Source organism: Meles meles, chromosome 1, assembly GCF_922984935.1.
Source record: "Meles meles chromosome 1, mMelMel3.1 paternal haplotype, whole genome shotgun sequence".
Taxonomy (NCBI): domain Eukaryota; kingdom Metazoa; phylum Chordata; class Mammalia; order Carnivora; family Mustelidae; genus Meles; species Meles meles.
The window spans coordinates 17,336,875-17,355,987 of record NC_060066.1 but is presented as its reverse complement, the minus strand read 5'-3'; the positions used below and the strand labels follow the sequence as shown (position 1 = coordinate 17,355,987).

At 40.3% G+C, this 19,113-nt stretch overlaps 1 protein-coding gene across 5 annotated transcripts in view; it reads left to right on the top strand.

Annotated features, from left to right (window-relative positions):
• Positions 1 to 19,113, top strand: part of TBC1D31 (TBC1 domain family member 31) — a 69,688-nt gene that overhangs the window by 31,596 nt on the left and 18,979 nt on the right. For 4 of the 5 annotated variants that reach the window (XM_046023141.1, XM_046023131.1, XM_046023151.1 and 1 more), the window contains 9 exons: positions 706 to 882; positions 6,181 to 6,260; positions 6,339 to 6,485; positions 8,271 to 8,404; positions 13,361 to 13,494; positions 13,810 to 13,989; positions 15,686 to 15,918; positions 16,340 to 16,492; positions 17,617 to 17,752. In XM_046023141.1, coding sequence (XP_045879097.1) covers positions 706 to 882; positions 6,181 to 6,260; positions 6,339 to 6,485; positions 8,271 to 8,404; positions 13,361 to 13,494; positions 13,810 to 13,989; positions 15,686 to 15,918; positions 16,340 to 16,492; positions 17,617 to 17,752 — 1,374 coding nt within the window. Of the gene's footprint in view, positions 1 to 705; positions 883 to 6,180; positions 6,261 to 6,338; positions 6,486 to 8,270; positions 8,405 to 13,360; positions 13,495 to 13,809; positions 13,990 to 15,685; positions 15,919 to 16,339; positions 16,493 to 17,616; positions 17,753 to 19,113 lie in introns of those variants that run through there. The other variant, XM_046023163.1, reaches the window with a different exon arrangement.

Genomic DNA, 19,113 nt, shown 5'->3' with positions numbered 1-19,113 from the left:
GAGTCAGGGACAGAGAGGCAGGCGTCCCACGCCTCTAGAGGAATGTCGTTTGACAGCTCCCTCAAAGAAGTTCACTTGAGCCCCAAGTATACTAGGGTGCTTCTCTCTCCGTTCTAGGAGGGCCCTATGTCCTGCTGTGCCTTCTCTGCCGATTATCACCAAACCACTAACTTTATGTAATTAATTTATACTTATTATGCAAGTATAAAAAAAATGGATTAGGGGTGCCTGGGTAGCATCTGCCTTCTGCTCAGATCGTGATGCCCTGGGGTCCTGGGATCGAGTCCCACATCGGGCTCTCTGCTCACTGGGGAGTCTGCTTCTCCCTCTGCCTCTGCCTCCTCCCCACCCCGCACGTGCTCACTTGTTCTCTCTCTCTCATGCTCAATTTCAAATAAAACATCTTTTTAAAAAAATGGATTGATATACTATGATTTCAGGCCAGCTTTCAAGGGATAATTAAGTTCTGTATTGTTGTTAATCATGTATCTTTATTGTGTTCTTCAAAGGAATTTGGCAGAAATTTGTTTTGATTTAATGACCAGGGAACGTTCTGGGATTTTTTATGGACGCTTTTTGCTTGAAGAATAATGATGCATGTTGAGGCACATGATGAAACTGATCACAACAACTTTTGTAAATCCTGCGTGGACAGGTCTGTTTTCCAAGGATAACCACTAGATTTTATTTTTCCCCCCTTTTTAGCCACCTCCTCCCTTAGTGAAAGTGATTGAAGATGTGCCCAAGCGTAAACCGAATTCTGGGGACCTTAAGATGAAAGTAACAACGGGAAGAGTCCAGCGGCCGGCCAAATCAAGGGAAAACAGGATGCAAACCAGAATCCTAAAGCAAGACCTGGCTGGTAGTTTTGAGAATAAAGAGGTAAGAATATATTATAATTACACTTTTGTTTGTCATGGACTCTGCTGTGGACAAGAGTGATGGTACCTTAGGCCATCATCACTTGGCCCTCTCTTAGAAGTTAAAGGAAAGATATGAAGAGAAGAAAGTTGTAACTGAAATGACACCTTCTAAATTTCTAAGTTTTAAATGTATAATGAGTACATGTTTGTGGTTTCTAAAGAAGTCAGACAGCACAGAAGCACACTGGCCAGTACGCCCGCCGCTAGCCACGTGTGGCTAATGAGAACCTGAGATGTGCTTAGTCTGACCCGAGATGTGCTGTGTAGGGAAATACTCATCTGATACTGAAAACGTCCTAGAAGCAGAGAAATATAAAATATCTTGGGGCGCCCGGCCGGTTCAGTCAGAAAAGCATGCGACTCTTGATCGCGGGTTCGTGATTTCAAGCTCCACCTTGGCTATAGAGATGACTCAAATAAGTAAATACATTTTTAAAAAAGGAATATGAAATATATCTTACTTGTAATTTTATGTTGATTACAGGTTGAAATGATAATATTTTGGTTACCATGGGTTCAGTGAAACATTATTAAACTTAATTTTACTGGTTTCTTTTTTACTTTCTTTTTTTTTTTTTTTTTTGAAGATTTTATTTATTTTTTTGACAGACAGAGATCACACGTAGGCACAGAGGTAGAGAGAGAGAAAGGAAGAAGCAGGCCCCCGCTGAGCAGAGAGCCCGATGCGGGGCTCAGTCCCAGGACTCTGGGATCATGACCTGAGCCAAAGGCAGAGGCTTTAACCACTGAGCCTCCCAGGTGCCCCTCTTTTTTACTTTCTTAATGTAGTTCCTAGAAAACTTAAAATTACATTCATGGCTTGCATTGGCTGTTAGACAGTGCTAGTATAGAAGGTTATGAAGGGAAAAATAAAAATACACCTTTCTTCCTTATGTCCTGCCCGCTTTTCTTCACACGTCCCTGAGGTAACCACTGCTAATAGCTGTCGCTGTCCTTCGGAAGTCTTCCCTGTGTGTGTAAACATATGTCTGTCTGCGTGTCTTAACCTTTCTATTTCTTCTTTTTTACATGAATGGAATCATACTATGGCACCATTCTGTGCCTTTGATCCCTTAACGTGTTGACTGTCTATTCGCATTTACGCCTCTGGTGCTACAACATTTAAAAAACATTCGCATTGTGTCGCCCTTGTGGCTCTACCTTGGTCTTAAGTTACTCTGCGTAACTGGCGTTTGGATGGTGTCGTGAGTCTCCTGTTAATACAGTCCGTGATGCGGTGCATAGTCTTATACAGTGATCTTCAAACATTTGGGCAAATGTATCTGGAGGAGAATTTTTAAGTCAGAGTATGGACAAAAATTTTGATGGTAGAAGCCAAATGGTTCTAAGAAAGAATATTCCACTTTGCCTTTTTGCCTTAGGATGATCTGTTACCGTGTGTGTGTGTGTGTGTGTGTGAGAGAGAGAGAGAGAGAGAAAGAGAGAGAGATTTATTCAAGAAAAACTTAAAAACAACCAAAATGTCCAATGGCATGTAAATTATGATAGAGCTAGACACTAGAAATCTAAGAATATTTAAGAGGAAAGGGAAATAATTATAGTATGTTAAATACAGAAAGCAAGTTACAAGAACTATATACTTGGATATTAGTTTGATTTAAAAAGAACAGGAGTACCTGTGTATTATTTTCGAAGAAAAATCAAGATGCTAATAGAATTACCTTTGAAGGAAGGGCTTTCAGTCAGTTTTATTTTCTTCTTTCATATTTTTTTTTATTTTCCTAATTTTCTACAAAGAGCATATTTTATTTTATTTTGGAGTTGAAAGTAAATATAAATATCAGTAAAGAAGTTGCTAACATTTTCAAGGACTTTTAAAACTTTTTATTGGCATTAAATCAGTCACACACAGGAAAGTACAACTAAACATACAGCTCAGTGAATTTTTAGAGAGTGGACACACCTGTGTGATTGGCATCCAGACCAAAAATAGGCCATTACCAGCACCCCAGAAGGGCCTCTCCTGGTCCCTTCCAGACACTTTCCCCCCACCCCACCCCAAGGATGACTACTCTCCTGACTTACAACACATACCTTAGTTCTGCCTTTTTTTGTCCTTATGTAATATAATAGGATCATTCCGTTTGTACTCTTTTGCATGTGGCTTTTTTCTTGCAACATTAGGTTTGATTTATGTTTGAGAAATCCATGCGGTTGTAAATCATTCACTCGTGGCTGTATAAAATTCCATCAAGTGAATAAACCAGATGTGATCCATTCTGCAGTCAGTAGGCATTTGGATGGTTTTCTTTTTTTTTTTTTTTTGCTGCTAGAAGTAGAGCTGCTGTGCACATTGTGGCTTCTCTGTTGGTGAACATAGGACACGTTTATGCTGGATATAAACCTAGGAATGGAATTACCGGCTTGCTGGCAATGCTTCTGTTCGGCTGTAGTAAGCTGTCAGTTTCCCCAAGAAGGGGATTGAAACAATTTATATTCCCACCAAGAGGTATTAGAGAGCTCTGGTTGCTCCAGATTCTCACCAACACTTGACGTTTGTCACATTAATTTTAATGACCTCTTTTTCCCTCGGAGCATTGTAAAACTGTGAAACCCACATAAAAAGAAAGAGAAAAAAAGTGTTATCTACCAGGGAAATTCATTAGAAACCCAGGGGCCAGAGTTCGCAGTGGAGGCTGGTTATGTAGGCATCCTCTGTTCAGTACATTGCAAAAATCCCAGACTCTACAAGGAAAACAGGTGTTCAGCCTAAACCACAGTGTACGAACAATTTACACACAGTTAGCCACTCTTAGAGGTTCTGGGGATAGTGGGAGCTTTCCCCAAACCCAGGTTTGTAGACCCCAGACAACCTTGCAAGTATGCCTTTCTAAGGCATAGCATTCTCAGACCTGCCGTGTTAACGCTTTTCTGGACATACCTGTGTCCACATTAAGAAACAGAGTATTATCAGTAGCCTTGTAGCTCCTGTGCTCATCCCCAGCCACATTTCTTTCCCTATCCCACAGATGTAACTCTCGTCCTCATTTTTGTGTAAATTATGTCCTCGATTTTCTTTATAGTTTTATTCCCTCTATAGGTAATCTTAAACTCAATATTGGTTAGCTTTTTAAAAAATTCAATTTAATTAATATATAGTGTATTATTAGTTTCAGGGATAGAATTTAGTGTTTCATCAGTTGCATATCACACCCAGTGCTCATCACAACAGATGCCCTCCTGAATGTCCATCACCCAGTTACCTTGTCCCTCCACCAAGCTCCCCTCCAAAAATATGGGTTACTTTTAAAAAGCTAAGTAGCAGGCACAAATCTTGCTGTGTGAAGATGGGACAATATTGTTCCTGTTTGTTGAATGTTCTAATGAGAAAGTAAGCTGAATGATAGCTCTGGGACATGGTCTGACCTCAACTTTGCTGAGAATTTACAGGAGCCTTTTCTGGGAAAACTGGAGGATGATCCCAGTTGACTTCTGGGAAATAAAAGAGACACCACCGTCAAGGTAGCTGGTGGTGCTCTTGAATGAGTCAAATATGGAGATCCTACAGAAAGGGGTCAGGGAGTGGACTGTTCCTACGCAGTCCACGGCCAGCTGTAAGGAGGAGGTCTAAGTAGAACCCTTGGACAGGCTTGAACTGCGTCTTTTCCCCTAATCATGGCTTCGGGACCTGGAAGGGGAAGTAGGAACTCCGTCCTTAAGTGGTCAAGATAAGAACAGATAAAACTCAAGCCAGACTCACCTGGGTGTGTTATCTCCATTTACAAAGCGGTTGGGTGGCAGTAGGTGTCTTGCTGATAACAAGAGTGAAGGTGTCTCTTTCCTTGATTCTGTTGCTCCAGCCTGGTCTTCCGGCTCTGGCACAAGGCTGTCAAGCGGGAATCTCCCTTCACCGTCATCTTGGTTGTCCTTTCGCTCCCGCTTACATTGGATTGCCCTTTCTTTTTTTTTTAATGGTAAAAAGGGCATTGCACTAATTCAGAAAATCTGGCGTTGAGTCTTAGCCAAGACATACTGAGTAGGTTGGTGTCGCTGAGCTCTGACCCACCCATTTTCTTGAAATAAAAACAACATTCCATCTGTTTCATTGAGTTGTTAGCATCAGATGAGGTCATCTCCAAAATAGGCTTTATCATCCCCAAATCTTTACAGTAATTTTTCCATTAAAATTGGAATTGACTTGGGGCACCTGGGTGAGTCACTTGGTTCAGCGACTGCCTTCCACACAGGTCATGATCCCAGGGTCCCGGGATCGAGCCCCACATCCGGCTCCTTGCTCAGTGGGGAGCCTGCTCCCTCCTCTCCCTCTACCTGCTGCTCTGCCTACTTGTGCTCTCTCTCTGTCAAATAAATAAAATTTTTAAAAAAATAAGTAAGTGAAATTTTTAAAAAAGATGGGAATTGACTTAAAATTGACTCAAAAGTAAAAAGGGGGAAAGAAGTGAAAGGGTGGGGGGAGAGAGAAGGAAGAAAGTACTGGCATGCATTGCCCTTGCTGCAGGGGTTAGCAGCTGGCAGCCCGTCGGCCACATCTGGCTCCTGGGGAAATGTTTACATTTTAAATATCTACATAATATCCTTGATTTTGCCTCTTGGCCCACAAAGCCTAAAACATTCACTCTCTGATCCTTTACAGGAAAAGTCTGTCAAACCCAGATCTACAGTAATGTTTCATGAACTTTATCTGCTATGTATATGCACACTGGAAAGAGAGAGAGAATAGAGAGTCCTATAATGTAAAAATATTTTTTAAAGATTTTATTCATTTATTTTACAGAGATCACAAGCAGGCAGAGAGGCAGGCAGAGAGAAAGGAAAGGAAGCAGGCTCCTGCCGAGCAGAGAGCCCAATGCGGGGCTCGATCCCAGGACCTTGGGATCATGACCTGAGCGGAAGGCAGAGGCTTTAACCCACTGAGCCACCCAGGCGTCCCTAAAAAGATTTTTTTAACTGTGTGTTGTGTTATAAAGTTGGAAAGCCAACAGGGTGCCTGGGTGGCTCAGTTGAGTGTCTGACTCTTTGTTTCAGCTCAGGTCATGATCTGAGGGTGGTGAGATCGAGCTCCGTGTCAGGCTCCGTGCTCAGCGTGGCGTCTCCTTGAGATTCTTCTCCCCTCTGTCTCTGCTCCTCCCCCTGCTTGCTCTCTCTCTCTCAAATAAATAAATAATGAATAAAATCTTTAAGTAAATAAATAAGGAAAACTAGAAAGCCACTGTTGGCTAGATTTCACCTTTTTCAGTTTTGCGATTACATCACTTTTTTTTTTTTTTTTTTAAAGAATGAGTTGTCAGATGGATTAAACAAAAAGCGTTTACAGATCTTATTAAAAGGCTATGGTGAATATCCCATGAAATACAGGTACCATTTACTTTCTTTCATGTTAAATCAGGGTTACCCCCCAGATTGTTCTTGGTTAAAATGATGTTTTCATTGCAGAATGTTCATTTGGCGTTCTCTGCTCCAGCTGCCTGAAAACCACACTGCGTTCAGCAGCCTGGAAGACAAGGGCGTGCATGTGGCATTTCTCAACCTTCACGAGAAGTACCCCATCAGAAGCAGGAAACTGCTCAGAGTGTTACAGAGGTGTGTTCGGTATAGTGCGGCAACGTGTGTACCTTCCTCGAGATGTGTGTTAATTACAAATGGGAAGAGAGTCATTTTGTAGCAGAGAAGCTCGGCCACTGCCGCCATAACCAAGGAGTCAAATTGGAAATCCCCAGTGATGATGGGCATCAGCACTTCCTAGTGTTCTTGCCAGAAACTTAGAACCTCCCTCTAAATCGTGAGAAGACATTGAGGGACAGTCTGTAAAATAACTGTGTAGCATTCCTCAAAAATGTCAGTGTCCGAAAGACTGGGAGCTTCCACATGGGAAGAACCTATGGGGACGTAGCAAAGAAATGCAGTGTGGTGCCCCAGGTTGGCAGAACAGTAAAATAACACCTAGCAAAATGGGAAAAATGATAAAATCTGATTGAAGTCTAGTACCGTTAATAGCACAGAACCAGTTAATTTCTTAGTGTTGATAACTGTACTGTATTTATGCAAGATGTTAACATGAGAGTAATTTGACTGAAGCGTATACAGGAACTCTCTACTGATTTTGCAACTTTTTGTAAACCTAAAACTATCTTAAAAAGTTTTAAAAAAGCAAACCTTGAAAGTATCAGAAGTAAATACAGAATTATAGTCCTAGAGTAAGGCAGGAGTCTTTAAGCTTGACATATCCAGAAGAGATTGATACGAACACAAATCTCTACATGTAAGAACATTCCCCAAAGATACATGTAAAACCGAGAAAGTATATACAAAACATAGGACAAATAAAAGGCTGGTTTCTATATGAACTATTCATGTAAATGGCGTGGAAAGGGCCAACCAATAAAAAATGGAAAAAGGATTGAATGTGTAGTTCATAGCTGGGGATATGGTTCTTAAGCATGAAAAGATGCTGTACCTCCCTTATAATAAATGCCAATTGAAATACAGTGAAAAAAATATATATTTACATATACATTTAAAACCACATTGAGGGGCGCCTGGGTGGCTCAGTGGGTGAAAGCCTCTACCTTTGGCTCAGGTCATGATCCCAGGGTTCTGGGATCGAGCCCCGAATTGGGCTCTCTGTTCAGCGGGGAGCCTGCTTTCTTGTCTCTCTCTGCCTGCCTCTCTGCCTACTTGTGATCTCTGTCTGTCAAATCAATAAATAAATAATCCTAAAAAAAAATAAAACTAAAACCACTTCGAAATGCCATTTCTCACCTAGACCAAAGATTTAAAAAGAAGGATAATAAAGCACATTGGCCAGAATGAGAAAATGGGCATCCCTTTACTCTGCTACTGAGAATGTGAATAGACACTTTCTTTGCAGAGAATAATTAGGCACTGGCTATTGAAATTAATGCATATGTTTTTTGACTCAGCAATTTCACCTCTAGGAGTTTATCCAAATCTATATTCCTGCATGAAGAATGATGTAAATAAAACATTAAGCATGGCATTATTTATAAAGGGTTAGAAACAACTTACATGCCCAGTAAGGCCAAGTTAAAGAAATTAAGGTGTATCTGTACAGCACTGTCTTGTGCATCAGAGCTCTGCAGCTACTGATAATGGACTTTTTCCAAGATGCTATTAAGTGAAAAACACAAGGTGCAACACGTTTATACCAACCTTTGTGATTTTTTAAAAAAAGGATCTATACTTTTAACAGTGGTCTTGGAGAAGTAAGCTGGATAATAAAGGTAGGAGGGAGAATTTTCATCAAATTACTTTCCGTAGCAAGTTTTTTATCAGGCGAATGTATTGTTTAGTCAAATTTTGATAATAAACCGTTCTCTGGTCTTTATTTCCTTACCTGATTTACAGAACCCTATCTGCATTAGCTCACTGGTCGGCCATCTTCAGCGACACGCCGTATCTTCCGCTCTTGGCATTTCCATTTGTAAAATTATTCCAGAACAACCAGCTCATTTGTTTTGAAGTTGTTGCTACTCTCATAAGTAAGTAAATAAGTATTAAATAATGAAACCAACAGTGGATTTCCTGTGTAATTTTCTGATGTCTTTGCAGCTTTGCAACATTTAACAATGCTGGTGTTAAATAATCAGGATGAAATGGACAGTTTGGACATTTATACAAAAACCTTTTCATTTACAAGAAAATTTGGATAGTTGCATTTTAGAAGATACTGTTACAGCTTAGATTTTGTTAGTAGGAAGGAAGCAGGGGCACCTGGGTGGCCCTGGGTCGGTTAAGAATCTCGCTCAGATCATGATCTCAGGGTCCTGGGATCCTGCCTTGGTCCGGCTCCCACCTCCATTTGCGCGTGCATGCATGCTCTTTTCTCGCAAATAAATAAAATCTTCAGGGGAAAAAAAAAAGTAAGGAAACAGATGCTTCACTTACGGAAAATCAGTTTATTATTAATAGGACTGCAGTAAGTATGGCAGGATTTAGCACACAGTGCCTCTTGTAGCGGGTGCTAACTGCCATCCTCGTTCTCAGCAGCCAGTACGAACATTTCTTGAGAACTTTCTGTGTACCGATACCATTCTCCATGTTTGCTTTTATTAATTTATCTAAATCTTAACAGTACTACGAGGTAGGCATTGTTACTTCCTTTTTTATAACTGAGAAAACTGAGGCACACAGACCTTAAGTTCCCAAGGGTAGGTTGGTGGCAGAACAAGGATTTGAACCCAGACAGACTCTAGCCTGTGCTCCGAACCATTGCCATCTACTCTGAAAAGTGAGTCCTTTTTTCATATTGGTATAATTGGGTCAGTTAAACAGTCAATAAACTGAATCCAGTTATAGATTTGTTTGACAAAAATAACCAATTTTATATGTATTTTAAATTGCTTTAAAAGGTTTTCTTGTACAAAGGAGATAAGCACTTAACTGTAATTACAGTAAAATTTTGAGAAGTAGAAATAAAAAGATTCAAGCATACATACTGTGAATACTATATTTCTCTTTTTTTTGGTTCATTTAATTGAATTGCATTGCTTTGATAAATTTTTACTGATTGGAGAAAATATAGGAGAACATACAAAAGAAAAGAAAATTCACCAATGTTCCTCCTCCTCATTGATAATCTTTGAGAATTTATTGATGAATTTCTTATAAAAGCATTTCCCCAAATCATTAAATATTCTTGAAAAACATAATTTATTCCCTGTGTAATATAATATTTCTTCATTTAGGTATATCATCATTTAGTCCCCCGACTGCTAGACTATTAGTTTTTTTCTGTACTTTTTAAGCAGTTTTAAAATTTTTGTAATTATACTACCTTTATATATATATAATATGTTTATATATATTATATATAGCAAAATGTATATATATACATTATATATATAATATATATAATATGTTTATATATAATATGTTAGATACATTTCTCTTTTTATAAACTTTTATAAATTTTATAAATATCTTACTGACTGTAATCTTTTCCCCCCTCATGACTCTAATATTCTATAATGTAGAGGTTCTAGTTTAATCCGTTGTTGGACATTTAGGTTATTTCTAACTTTTACCTAAAGAAATAATGTTATAACTGTCTTCACATATAAATATGTATAATATTGTCTCTTGGTCAGTTTTTGACTTGGTATTATTAGGTCATAAAATATGAATATTCTAATTGATTCATCAAAAAGGTTATACAAGTTTACTCTGGCAACAACACTCAGAGTTTGAAAAGGAAAAGAAGCAACTCAACAACAAAAGGACAAATAATCCCATTTTTATGTGGGCAAAGGCTTTGATTAAACTTTTCTCCATAGACGATACACAAATGGCTAATGGTACATGAAAAGATGCTCCAGATCATTAGTCATTAGGGAAACACAAATCAAAACCACGCTGAGGTACCACTTTATACCTTCTGGGATGGCTGTAATTTAAAAACGGGAAAAAAAGTGTTGCTAAGAATGTGGAAAAATTCTAACCTTCATATATTGCTGGAAACATAAAATGGTGGTCACTGTGGAAAATTGACAATTTCTCAAAAAGTTAAACATAAAATTACTATATAATCCAGCAATTGCATTCTTAGGGATATACCCAAAAGAACTGAAAACAGAGACTCAAACAGATACTCGTATGTGAATGTCAGTGGCGTTATCCCCAACAGCCAGAAGGTGGAAAGAGCCCAAGTATCATTGCTGTTAACAGACGAATGGATAAACTGTGTATATAGTGTGTATAGTATACAATGGAACATGGTTCAAATGTGTAAGGGAATGGACCCTGAAAGCTAGGCACAAAAGAACAAATTTGTGTGAAGTATCTCAAATAGGCAAATTTACGGACACAGAAAATAGATTAGAGGTTACCGGGGCTCGGAGGAGGTAGGAATGGGAGGTTGGTACTAAGTGGGTACAGGGTTTCTCTTTGGGAAAAGATTTTGCGCACAGTGATGGTTGCACACGTTGCGCGTGCAGTTACGGCACTGATTTGCATGCTCAAAAATGGAAAATGGCAAATGACATCTTACCATAAGAAAGGCTGTTCATAACTAGGTAAGTGTGCAAAACTATATTTTATTTCCAGTAGAATCTTGTTATATCGCTGGCATACGGTTCTGTGCCGAGGAATTGATTTTCTCTTCTAGGCCTGATTTAAATCTAGGCGATCCATCCTGGCCAGCGTGAGTGGCTGGGAATTTTCATCGAGGGTCTCAAACCGGTTTTATTCAAGGAGCACTTACGGAGCTCCGACCAAATGTTAGCCCTGCTCGCAATAAACCACTGTTCAGCTTTTTAGGTTCACGGTCTAGTTGGGACCTAGGAGAAAGTCTGAAGGAATATAGTCCGTTTGATGTATAATTTGGAATATGTTTATAAAAGTCATCTTGAAGCGCTCTTTACAGTCTCTTGTATGACCAAGTGGGGGTTCTTCTGGTTTAATCAAGGAAGCCCCCTCCCCTGCGCCGGTTACTTGTCTTTATCCTGTTCTCCTTCAGTCCTGTGTCTGGGCCTTCTACACACACTCCTGCGGTAACTCCACGCAGAATAGAAGAGAAGGCAAACGCTTACGTATAAAGCGGGGTTTCCCTCGTGCCTAATTGAGAACAGTGTTCTCTTAATGAAGATTAGTTGTAAAAATCTGGGCTTCGTGTGTGTGTGTGTGTGTGTGTGCGTGTGTGTGTGTGGTGTTTTAAAATTCCTAGGGCTAACAGTATCTGAGACACGGTAGACCCATAGCACGTGTTGCTGAACTGGATTTTTCTTTTAAAGTTAACTTAAGAGCAGCAGTTAAAGAAGCTGAAATAATTTCTTTTAAAGCTTAGTTTTTGCAAGAGTTTACTTATGCCTTAATTATTAACTCACATTTACTTACTAATAAAGAATTGACTTCTAGAACTTGTAGGCCCTTTTATAACCAGATGTAATCCAAATTCTGCCGATCTAAGTCTTCTTTTGCTAATATGAGAAAGGAGATCATATTGTCAAAGGACAGAACCATAATTCAGTGTTTAGAATAAAAATCCGGGGGCGCCTGGGTGGCTCAGTGGGTTAAGCCTCTACCTTCAGCTCGGGTCATGATCCCAGGGTCCTGGGATGGAGCCCCTCATGGGGCTCTCTGCTCGGCGGGGAGCCTGCTTCCTCCTCTCTCTCTGCCTGCCTCTGCCTACTTGTGATCTCTGTCTGTCAAATAAAATCTTTAAAAAAATAAAATAAAAATCCGAATTAAATTATTAAGGAGGGCTATGGTGATTAGACATAGTTCATTGAATGAAACTAACTGATCTCACCAGGGTTTTTGAGGAATGGTTTGGGGGTGGTAGTGGTTGCTCAGTGAGTTAATGTGAGCTTTAGAAACATCATGAGCAGAAAGGATTCCGCTTTCCACTGGCTGACTTTCAGGGAATCCCTCAGTCACTGGTTGGGTTTTCAAAGTTAGGTTTTCTAAATAAGTTGTTCATCGATGGCTTAGATTTAAAACCAATTCTGGTGGTTACTTGTTATGGCCATAGAGCAGTCACTCTTGTCCTAGTAATGGGGACGTGTTTATTCTAACATTTAATGGATAGGGGGATATGATACATGCCCGTTTGTTTTTATGTGTTTGTGTTGATGTGTAAGATATAATTTTGGGGGTGTCTGGGTAGCTCATTCGGTTAAGCATCCCACTCTTGGTTTCAGCCCAGGCCATGATCTCAGTCATGATATAGAGCTCTACGTCGGGCTCCACATTGGGCATGGAGTCTGCTTAAGATTCTCTCTCTCCCTCTCTCACCCCCCCACTCCCCGCACACACACTCTCTGTCTCAAAAAAAAAAAAAAGTAATTTTGAACATTGCTTGTAAACTTTTCTAGTTTTTTTTTTTAAGATTTTATTTATTTATTTGACAGAGAGAGAGAGATCACAAGTAGGCAGAGAGGCAGGCAGAGAGAGAGAGGAGGAAGCAGGCTCCCCGTGGAGCAGAGAGCCCGATGCGGGGCTCGATCCCAGGACCCTGAGATCATGACCTGAGCCGAAGGCAGCGGCTTAATCCACTGAGCCACCCAGGCACCCCCTAAACTTTTCTAGTTTTGATTAGGTATGAATTTGAGTAAATTTCAAGAGGTTTTCACTTAACATTCATCACAATTAATGAAGACTTAAGAAGGAACTTTTTGTAGGAAGGTCATTTTGTTAACCAGGAGAAGAAGGAAGCAGAGTGCCCTGTTGGGAAGATCAGGAAAACTCCGGAAAGTTCTGTTTGTTTTAATGGACACTCTCATTGATTGCGCTCGGTTGAGGAAATTGGCCAATTCTATGAGCCTGAAATACGACATTAATGGGATGGAAGTTTAAAATCAAAAGTTCTAGAACTCAAAGAGTTGTTATGATTTTATTAATGGACATATTGAGGACGTAGAGTGGATATGTGTAAGAATTGCCAAGTCCTTTGATAATAGAGATGGTAAAGATAAATTTCCATTTTTTTTTCTTCATAGTCAATTGGTGTCAACACTGGTTTGAATATTTCCCGAATCCTCCCATCAATATTCTCAGTATGATAGAGAATGTTCTGGCATTCCACGACAGAGAACTGCTGCAGCACTACATAGCTCATGACATAACTTCCCAGGTAAGAAGTTTGTTGTTTTTAGGATAACATGACTTACTTTGGAAGCTAACATTGGCTCGGGTATAAATAAGACAATTTTCTTGAAAGAGTATAATAAAAGAACATACGACCTGTTGTATTTTTAATAGCATTCCATTTGTTTCTTCATTAAACTGCTTTCCCAAAAGTCTATAAAGAAGGGTCCATATTAAGGTAGTTCTTTTCATAATCGTTTTGAATATAATGATTTTCACAGCTGCATCAAATGTAAGAGTATTAGCAAGGACTTACGACTTTTCCGTAGAAAACTAATAAGTTTTTCCTTATTTATTTTAGCTGTATGCATGGCCTCTTCTTGAAACCGTTTTTTCAGAAGTACTAACCAGAGAAGAGTGGCTAAAATTATTTGATAATGTCTTTTCCAACCATCCTTCGTTCCTCCTGATGACTGTCGTGGCCTACAACATATGTTCTAGAGCGCCTTTGCTCAACTGCAGTCTTAAAGATGATTTTGAGGTAAATATCTTTGTTCTTAAGTAGCAGGTCTCGAGTTTTCATTTATTTCCACTGAAGAATCAGTGCCTTTATTGAGTACCTGTTGCATGCCCGGTACTGGTGCCAGGTGGGAGAAACGCAGTGGCGTGCAAGGTGTACCACATCCCCCCTCTGACCTGGTCGGTCAGTAATCCAGCAGGAGATCCCGCACACCATTTGTCTTAAAGTCGTAGCTTCAGGAGAGAAACGCGGGAATACTGGATCCAGTTCAGTGCTTGTTGCCTGTTTTAGGATGTTTACCTGCTGAGTCATCGTTAATTCTGCTGAGTCATCTGTTAATTAATATCAGTGACCCATCCAGTCTGTGACAGTCTGGCTACCTATTACCCACAAGAAATGGTTACTCTGAGAATTCTGAGATGTGGCAGGAAGGTTACTTGAAAGAAAGCGCTAAAGGAGGTTTTTAAAAGGACAGGGTCAGTTGGTTAAGTGTCTGACTCAGTTGGCTTAGGTCATGATCTCAGGGTCCTGGGATGGAGCCCCACTCAAGTCGGGCTCTGCACTAAGTGAGGGGGGAGTGTCCTGCTTGTCATTCGCCACTCACCCTGCTCGTGCATGTGCAGGTGCCCATGCTAGGTGCCCCTAGTTTTTCTTTTTTTAAAGATTTACTTATTTGAGGGGCGCCTGGGTGGCTCAGTGGGTTGAGCCGCTGCCTTCGGCTCGGGTCATGATCTCAGGGTCCTGGGATCAAGTCCCGCATCGGGCTCCCTGCTCAGCGGCGAGCCTGCTTCCCTCTCTCTCTCTCTGCCTGCCTCTCTGCCTACTTGTGATCTCTCTCTGTCAAATAAATAAATAAAATCTTTAAAAAAAAAAAAAAGATTTACTTATTTGAGAGAGAGAGAGTGGGTGGGGAGGGGCAGAGGGAGAGGGACAGAAGGAATCTCAAGCAGACTCCCCACTTAGCATGGAGCCCATTGAGGGGCTCAGTCTCACCACCCCGGGATCATGACCTGAGCCAAAATCAAGAGACTTGGACTGAGCCACCCAGGCACCCCTGTCAAACTTTATTTCTCCTTAATCTTCTCAAGATGCTCACGTATATATATTTTAGAATTTGGACCTTCCAGCAGAACAAGGTAATGTGGAAACATTTCAGATATTTTTAACGAATCAAGCTAATTTATTTGCAAATTTATTTATTTGGGATTTTGCAAGGAAAAAATCTGAGCAGAAGAGTGTGCTCCATTGTTGGTTGAAGTGTTCTTCTGATACAAAGGAGGCCAGTTTGAGTTCAAGTTTAAAAAGTATTATTTCAGAAGTTTGGTCTTGAATTTCTTTAGACTTTTAAAACATGAAATTGACTCTTCATCTTAAAACTTGGCTTAAGTGGGGCGCCTGGGTGGCTCAGTGGGTTAAAGCCTCTGCCTTTGGCTCAGGTCATGATCCCAGGGTCCTGGGTTCAAGCCCCGCATCAGGCTCTCTGCTCATCGAGGAGCCTGCTCCCCCCCCCCACTTGTGATCTCTGTCAAATAAATAAATAAAATCTTAAAAACAAAAACAAAAAACTTGGCTTAAGAAAAGCTCCAGTGCATCTGCCAAGAAAGAAGAGAGAGAAAGACAAGATTAATTCACACTTTTTAAGCTAACCTTGTTTTAATTCTATCTTGTAATTTCTTTGTTAGCTAACTCACAATTTAAGCACAGTGTTTTCTTACAGTATTTTTTTCATCATCGGAATAACCTGGACATAAGTGTTGTCATTAGAGAAGTCTACCGTCTCATGGATACCACTCCTACTGAGGTTCATCCCAACAGCATGCTTCACGTCTTTGCGGCATTGACGAAAGGACAGTATCCAGTTTTTAACCAATATCCCAAGTTTATCGTGGACTATCAGACACAGGAGCGAGAAAGAATAAGGAAGGATGAGTTGGACTACCTGAGGGAGAGGTAATCACGGATAGTTGCTCTGTGTGTGATAGGAGCAAAATCTGCTAGAAATATAGACGGAATTTTTTAATGAAAAACACACGTAAATTACTAAGTATTTGTGTAAAATCAGAGTTTGAAGCCTGGGAATATCTTTAAGGATGTGTAATTCCTGCTTGTAGAAGTAAAACAATGACATTAATCAGGTGTACATTTTGTGTTTTGGTTGTTCTTGGACTTAAATTACTCTGTTTTCTTTGCTTGAATTTCTTTGCACTTTTTTGGGGAGACTTACGTAGGGCATCCTTTTCAGTGCTTTCTACCATTTTGATGAGATAAATATGAAAGTGAGAGGCAAGTAGCAGTTTACCTGCTCATAATCACGTATGTGTACCGGGGCCTTGTCTGTGTCTGGATATAATAGTAAGTTTCCCTATTCCAGGCAGATGGTTGAAGATATGCAAGCTGAGGTAGACCAGCAGAGAGTTGAAGACGAAGCTTGGTACCAAAAACAGGAACTGCTTCGTAAAGCCGAAGAAGCGAGGAGAGAACTGCTCTTACAGGAGGAGGAGAAGATGGTACAGCAAAGACAGAGGTGTGTGTTATCACTTTGAGAGAATCCGGACATATGCGTTAGTTGAGTAATTTTTACCTTCTTTCTTTTCTATATACATAGCATCACCCAGCTGTGGCATTTCCATTAAGCAAAAATTTAAGCTAATAAAAAAATCTGCATCTACCACATTTCAAAGAATTGGCATACAGTGCAAGGTAATTCTGAAATTATGCTGAATGTACCTTTGCACTGATTATCCAGAAGACAAGTCTCATGTACCTTGGAGGACACTATTGGAAGCATTATTGTACAGTGGGCAGAAATGCTTTGTAGTACAGTGCTGGATAAATCCCCTTTAGGGGAGCAGAATTTTTAGAATTGTGTTGTAAACTTACCTGTATGGCTTGAAAATTGAAGCATAAAATGATTATCTCGTTTTACATTTCATATTTTGGAGAACAGGGGAAGAAGTATTTGGTGTTTATTCAAAAATATGTTAATAAAGCAAAATATTTAAATTAATTAAGGTTTCGAGATGAGCATGGAGACTAAGCCTAATTGTCGGAAACTCACTTCTGTGAGTGTTTACTGAGTTTTACTCTTTTTTTTTTTAAGATTTTATTTATTTATTTAACAGAGAGAGAGATTGCAAGTAGGCAGAGAGAGAGAGAGAGAGGAGGAAGCAGGCTCCCCGCTGAGCAGAGAGCCCGATGTGGGGCTCGATCCCAGGACCCTGGGATCATGACCTGAGCCGAAGGCAGAGGCTTTAACCCACTGAGCCACCCAAGCGCCCCCTCCTGAGTTTTACTCTTGGTTGGGATTTTATGAAACTGATTTCTGTTATGGGTAAAACACAAGTACTGAATGGAGCATTAACTAGCCTTGTGTTAAATAAAGACAAAGGGTATTGATTGTACTGAGATGATCTGAGTAGACCTGTTAGGAACTTTTAAAAGACGAAAAGAAGAGCCAGTTGCGTGTGGACCCTTGTCCTTTCCACGAGGGCAGCCACGGGCATCTTTGCCCTGTGCGGGTGATGCCACAACCTCACCGGGGGGTTAGGGAAGGTGTGCCCTCGTCAGTGGTGGGTCCCGTTATGAAACATGGCGATTTTTCCACTTATATCTCTGTGGGGCAATGTGTCGATGTATTTTGTATTTTAGACTTGCTTCTGTGAAAAGAGAGCTGAAAGTCAGGGAGATGCACTTACAAGATGCTACAAGAAGGCGCTTTCTGAAGATGCAGCAAGATCAGCGTGAAATGGAACTAAGACGACTGGACGACGAAATCGAGAGAAAGGTTTACAATCCGTGTCTTAGTGCTCACACAGGGTCTCCATTCGCTCCATTTACTCTCTTACCTTCAACTTCCGTGTCCTCACTGGAATCGCTGGGAACACTAACTAGCCTCAGCCTTTCCTCTTCCCTTTCGAGTTTCATTGATAGCTAAACATTTTAGAAATGCCAAGAAAATGAGTCAGTTTGACCGGTGTCCTTGGTGACTGTTTCTCTAAAAACAGAAGTATGAGTGAACCATTAACTGTGAAGTAGGGGAAATGTTCTTTTCCTATAAAAATTTGCACCTGGCCAGTATCAGAAAATTTCCATTATAAAATACATGGAGTCAAAAATGGACCTTCCCTACTCTTCTCTCATTTCATCCCCAAAATAAACTGAAAAAAATGGTCATAGCGCTTTTTTCCTTTTTACGGCTGCATAGTATTCCATTGCGTGACTGTGTTGTGGTTTATTTAGTGACTCTGCTGTTGGACATCAAGGTTGTCGGCAGTACTTTGCTATACGAGACGGTGCCAGGTTATACAGTCTGAGCGCGGATCTTTGAGGACTTGCACACATCGTGTTGTTGGGTACACTCCAAGATCTGCCAAATTGTTCTCCAGAAATGAACCCACCTGAATTCTTTGAAGTGTATATAGAAGAGTGCTAATACCCTGGTCGGTTCAGGAGTACATCAGTCTTAATATTTGCCAGTCTCATAGGTGAAAGTTGTACATTTTAATTTGTCTTTTTTTTCCTTGCTGGTGAGGTTAGGTATCTCTCCGGTTACTTACCTTCCATTTGTACAAGAACTCTAAATTGTATATCCGTATCATTTGTCAGTTTTCTGTCACGTTTTTTCCTTCCAACTTACGTGGGCTGTTTGTGCCATTTGGGGCAGCGATATCCAGTGGAAATATGATGTGAGCCACGTAGGCAATTTTGTTTTCTAACAGCCACGTGTTAAAAATAAGGATATTAGTTTTAATAGCATTTTGTTTAACTCAATATATTTCCCAATTTTTAAAATACGTAATTAGTATAGGGCCGCCTGGGTGGCTCAGTGGGTTAAAGCCTCTGCCTTCGGGCTCAGGTCATGATCCCAGGGTGCTGGGATCGAGCCCCGCATCGGGCTCTCTGCTAGGCAGGGAGCCTGCTTCCTTTCCTCTCTCTCTGCCTGCCTCTCTGCCTACTTGTGATCTCTGTCTGTCAAATAAATAAAATCTTTAAAAAAATAAAATACATAATTAGTATAAAGACATCATGAATGAGATGTTTTACGCTTTGCTTATACTAAATCTTGGAAATCTAGCCATCTAGCCGTCAGTTTATGCTTACAGTACACCTCAGTTTTTACTCATCACTTTTTTTTTACAGTTTACT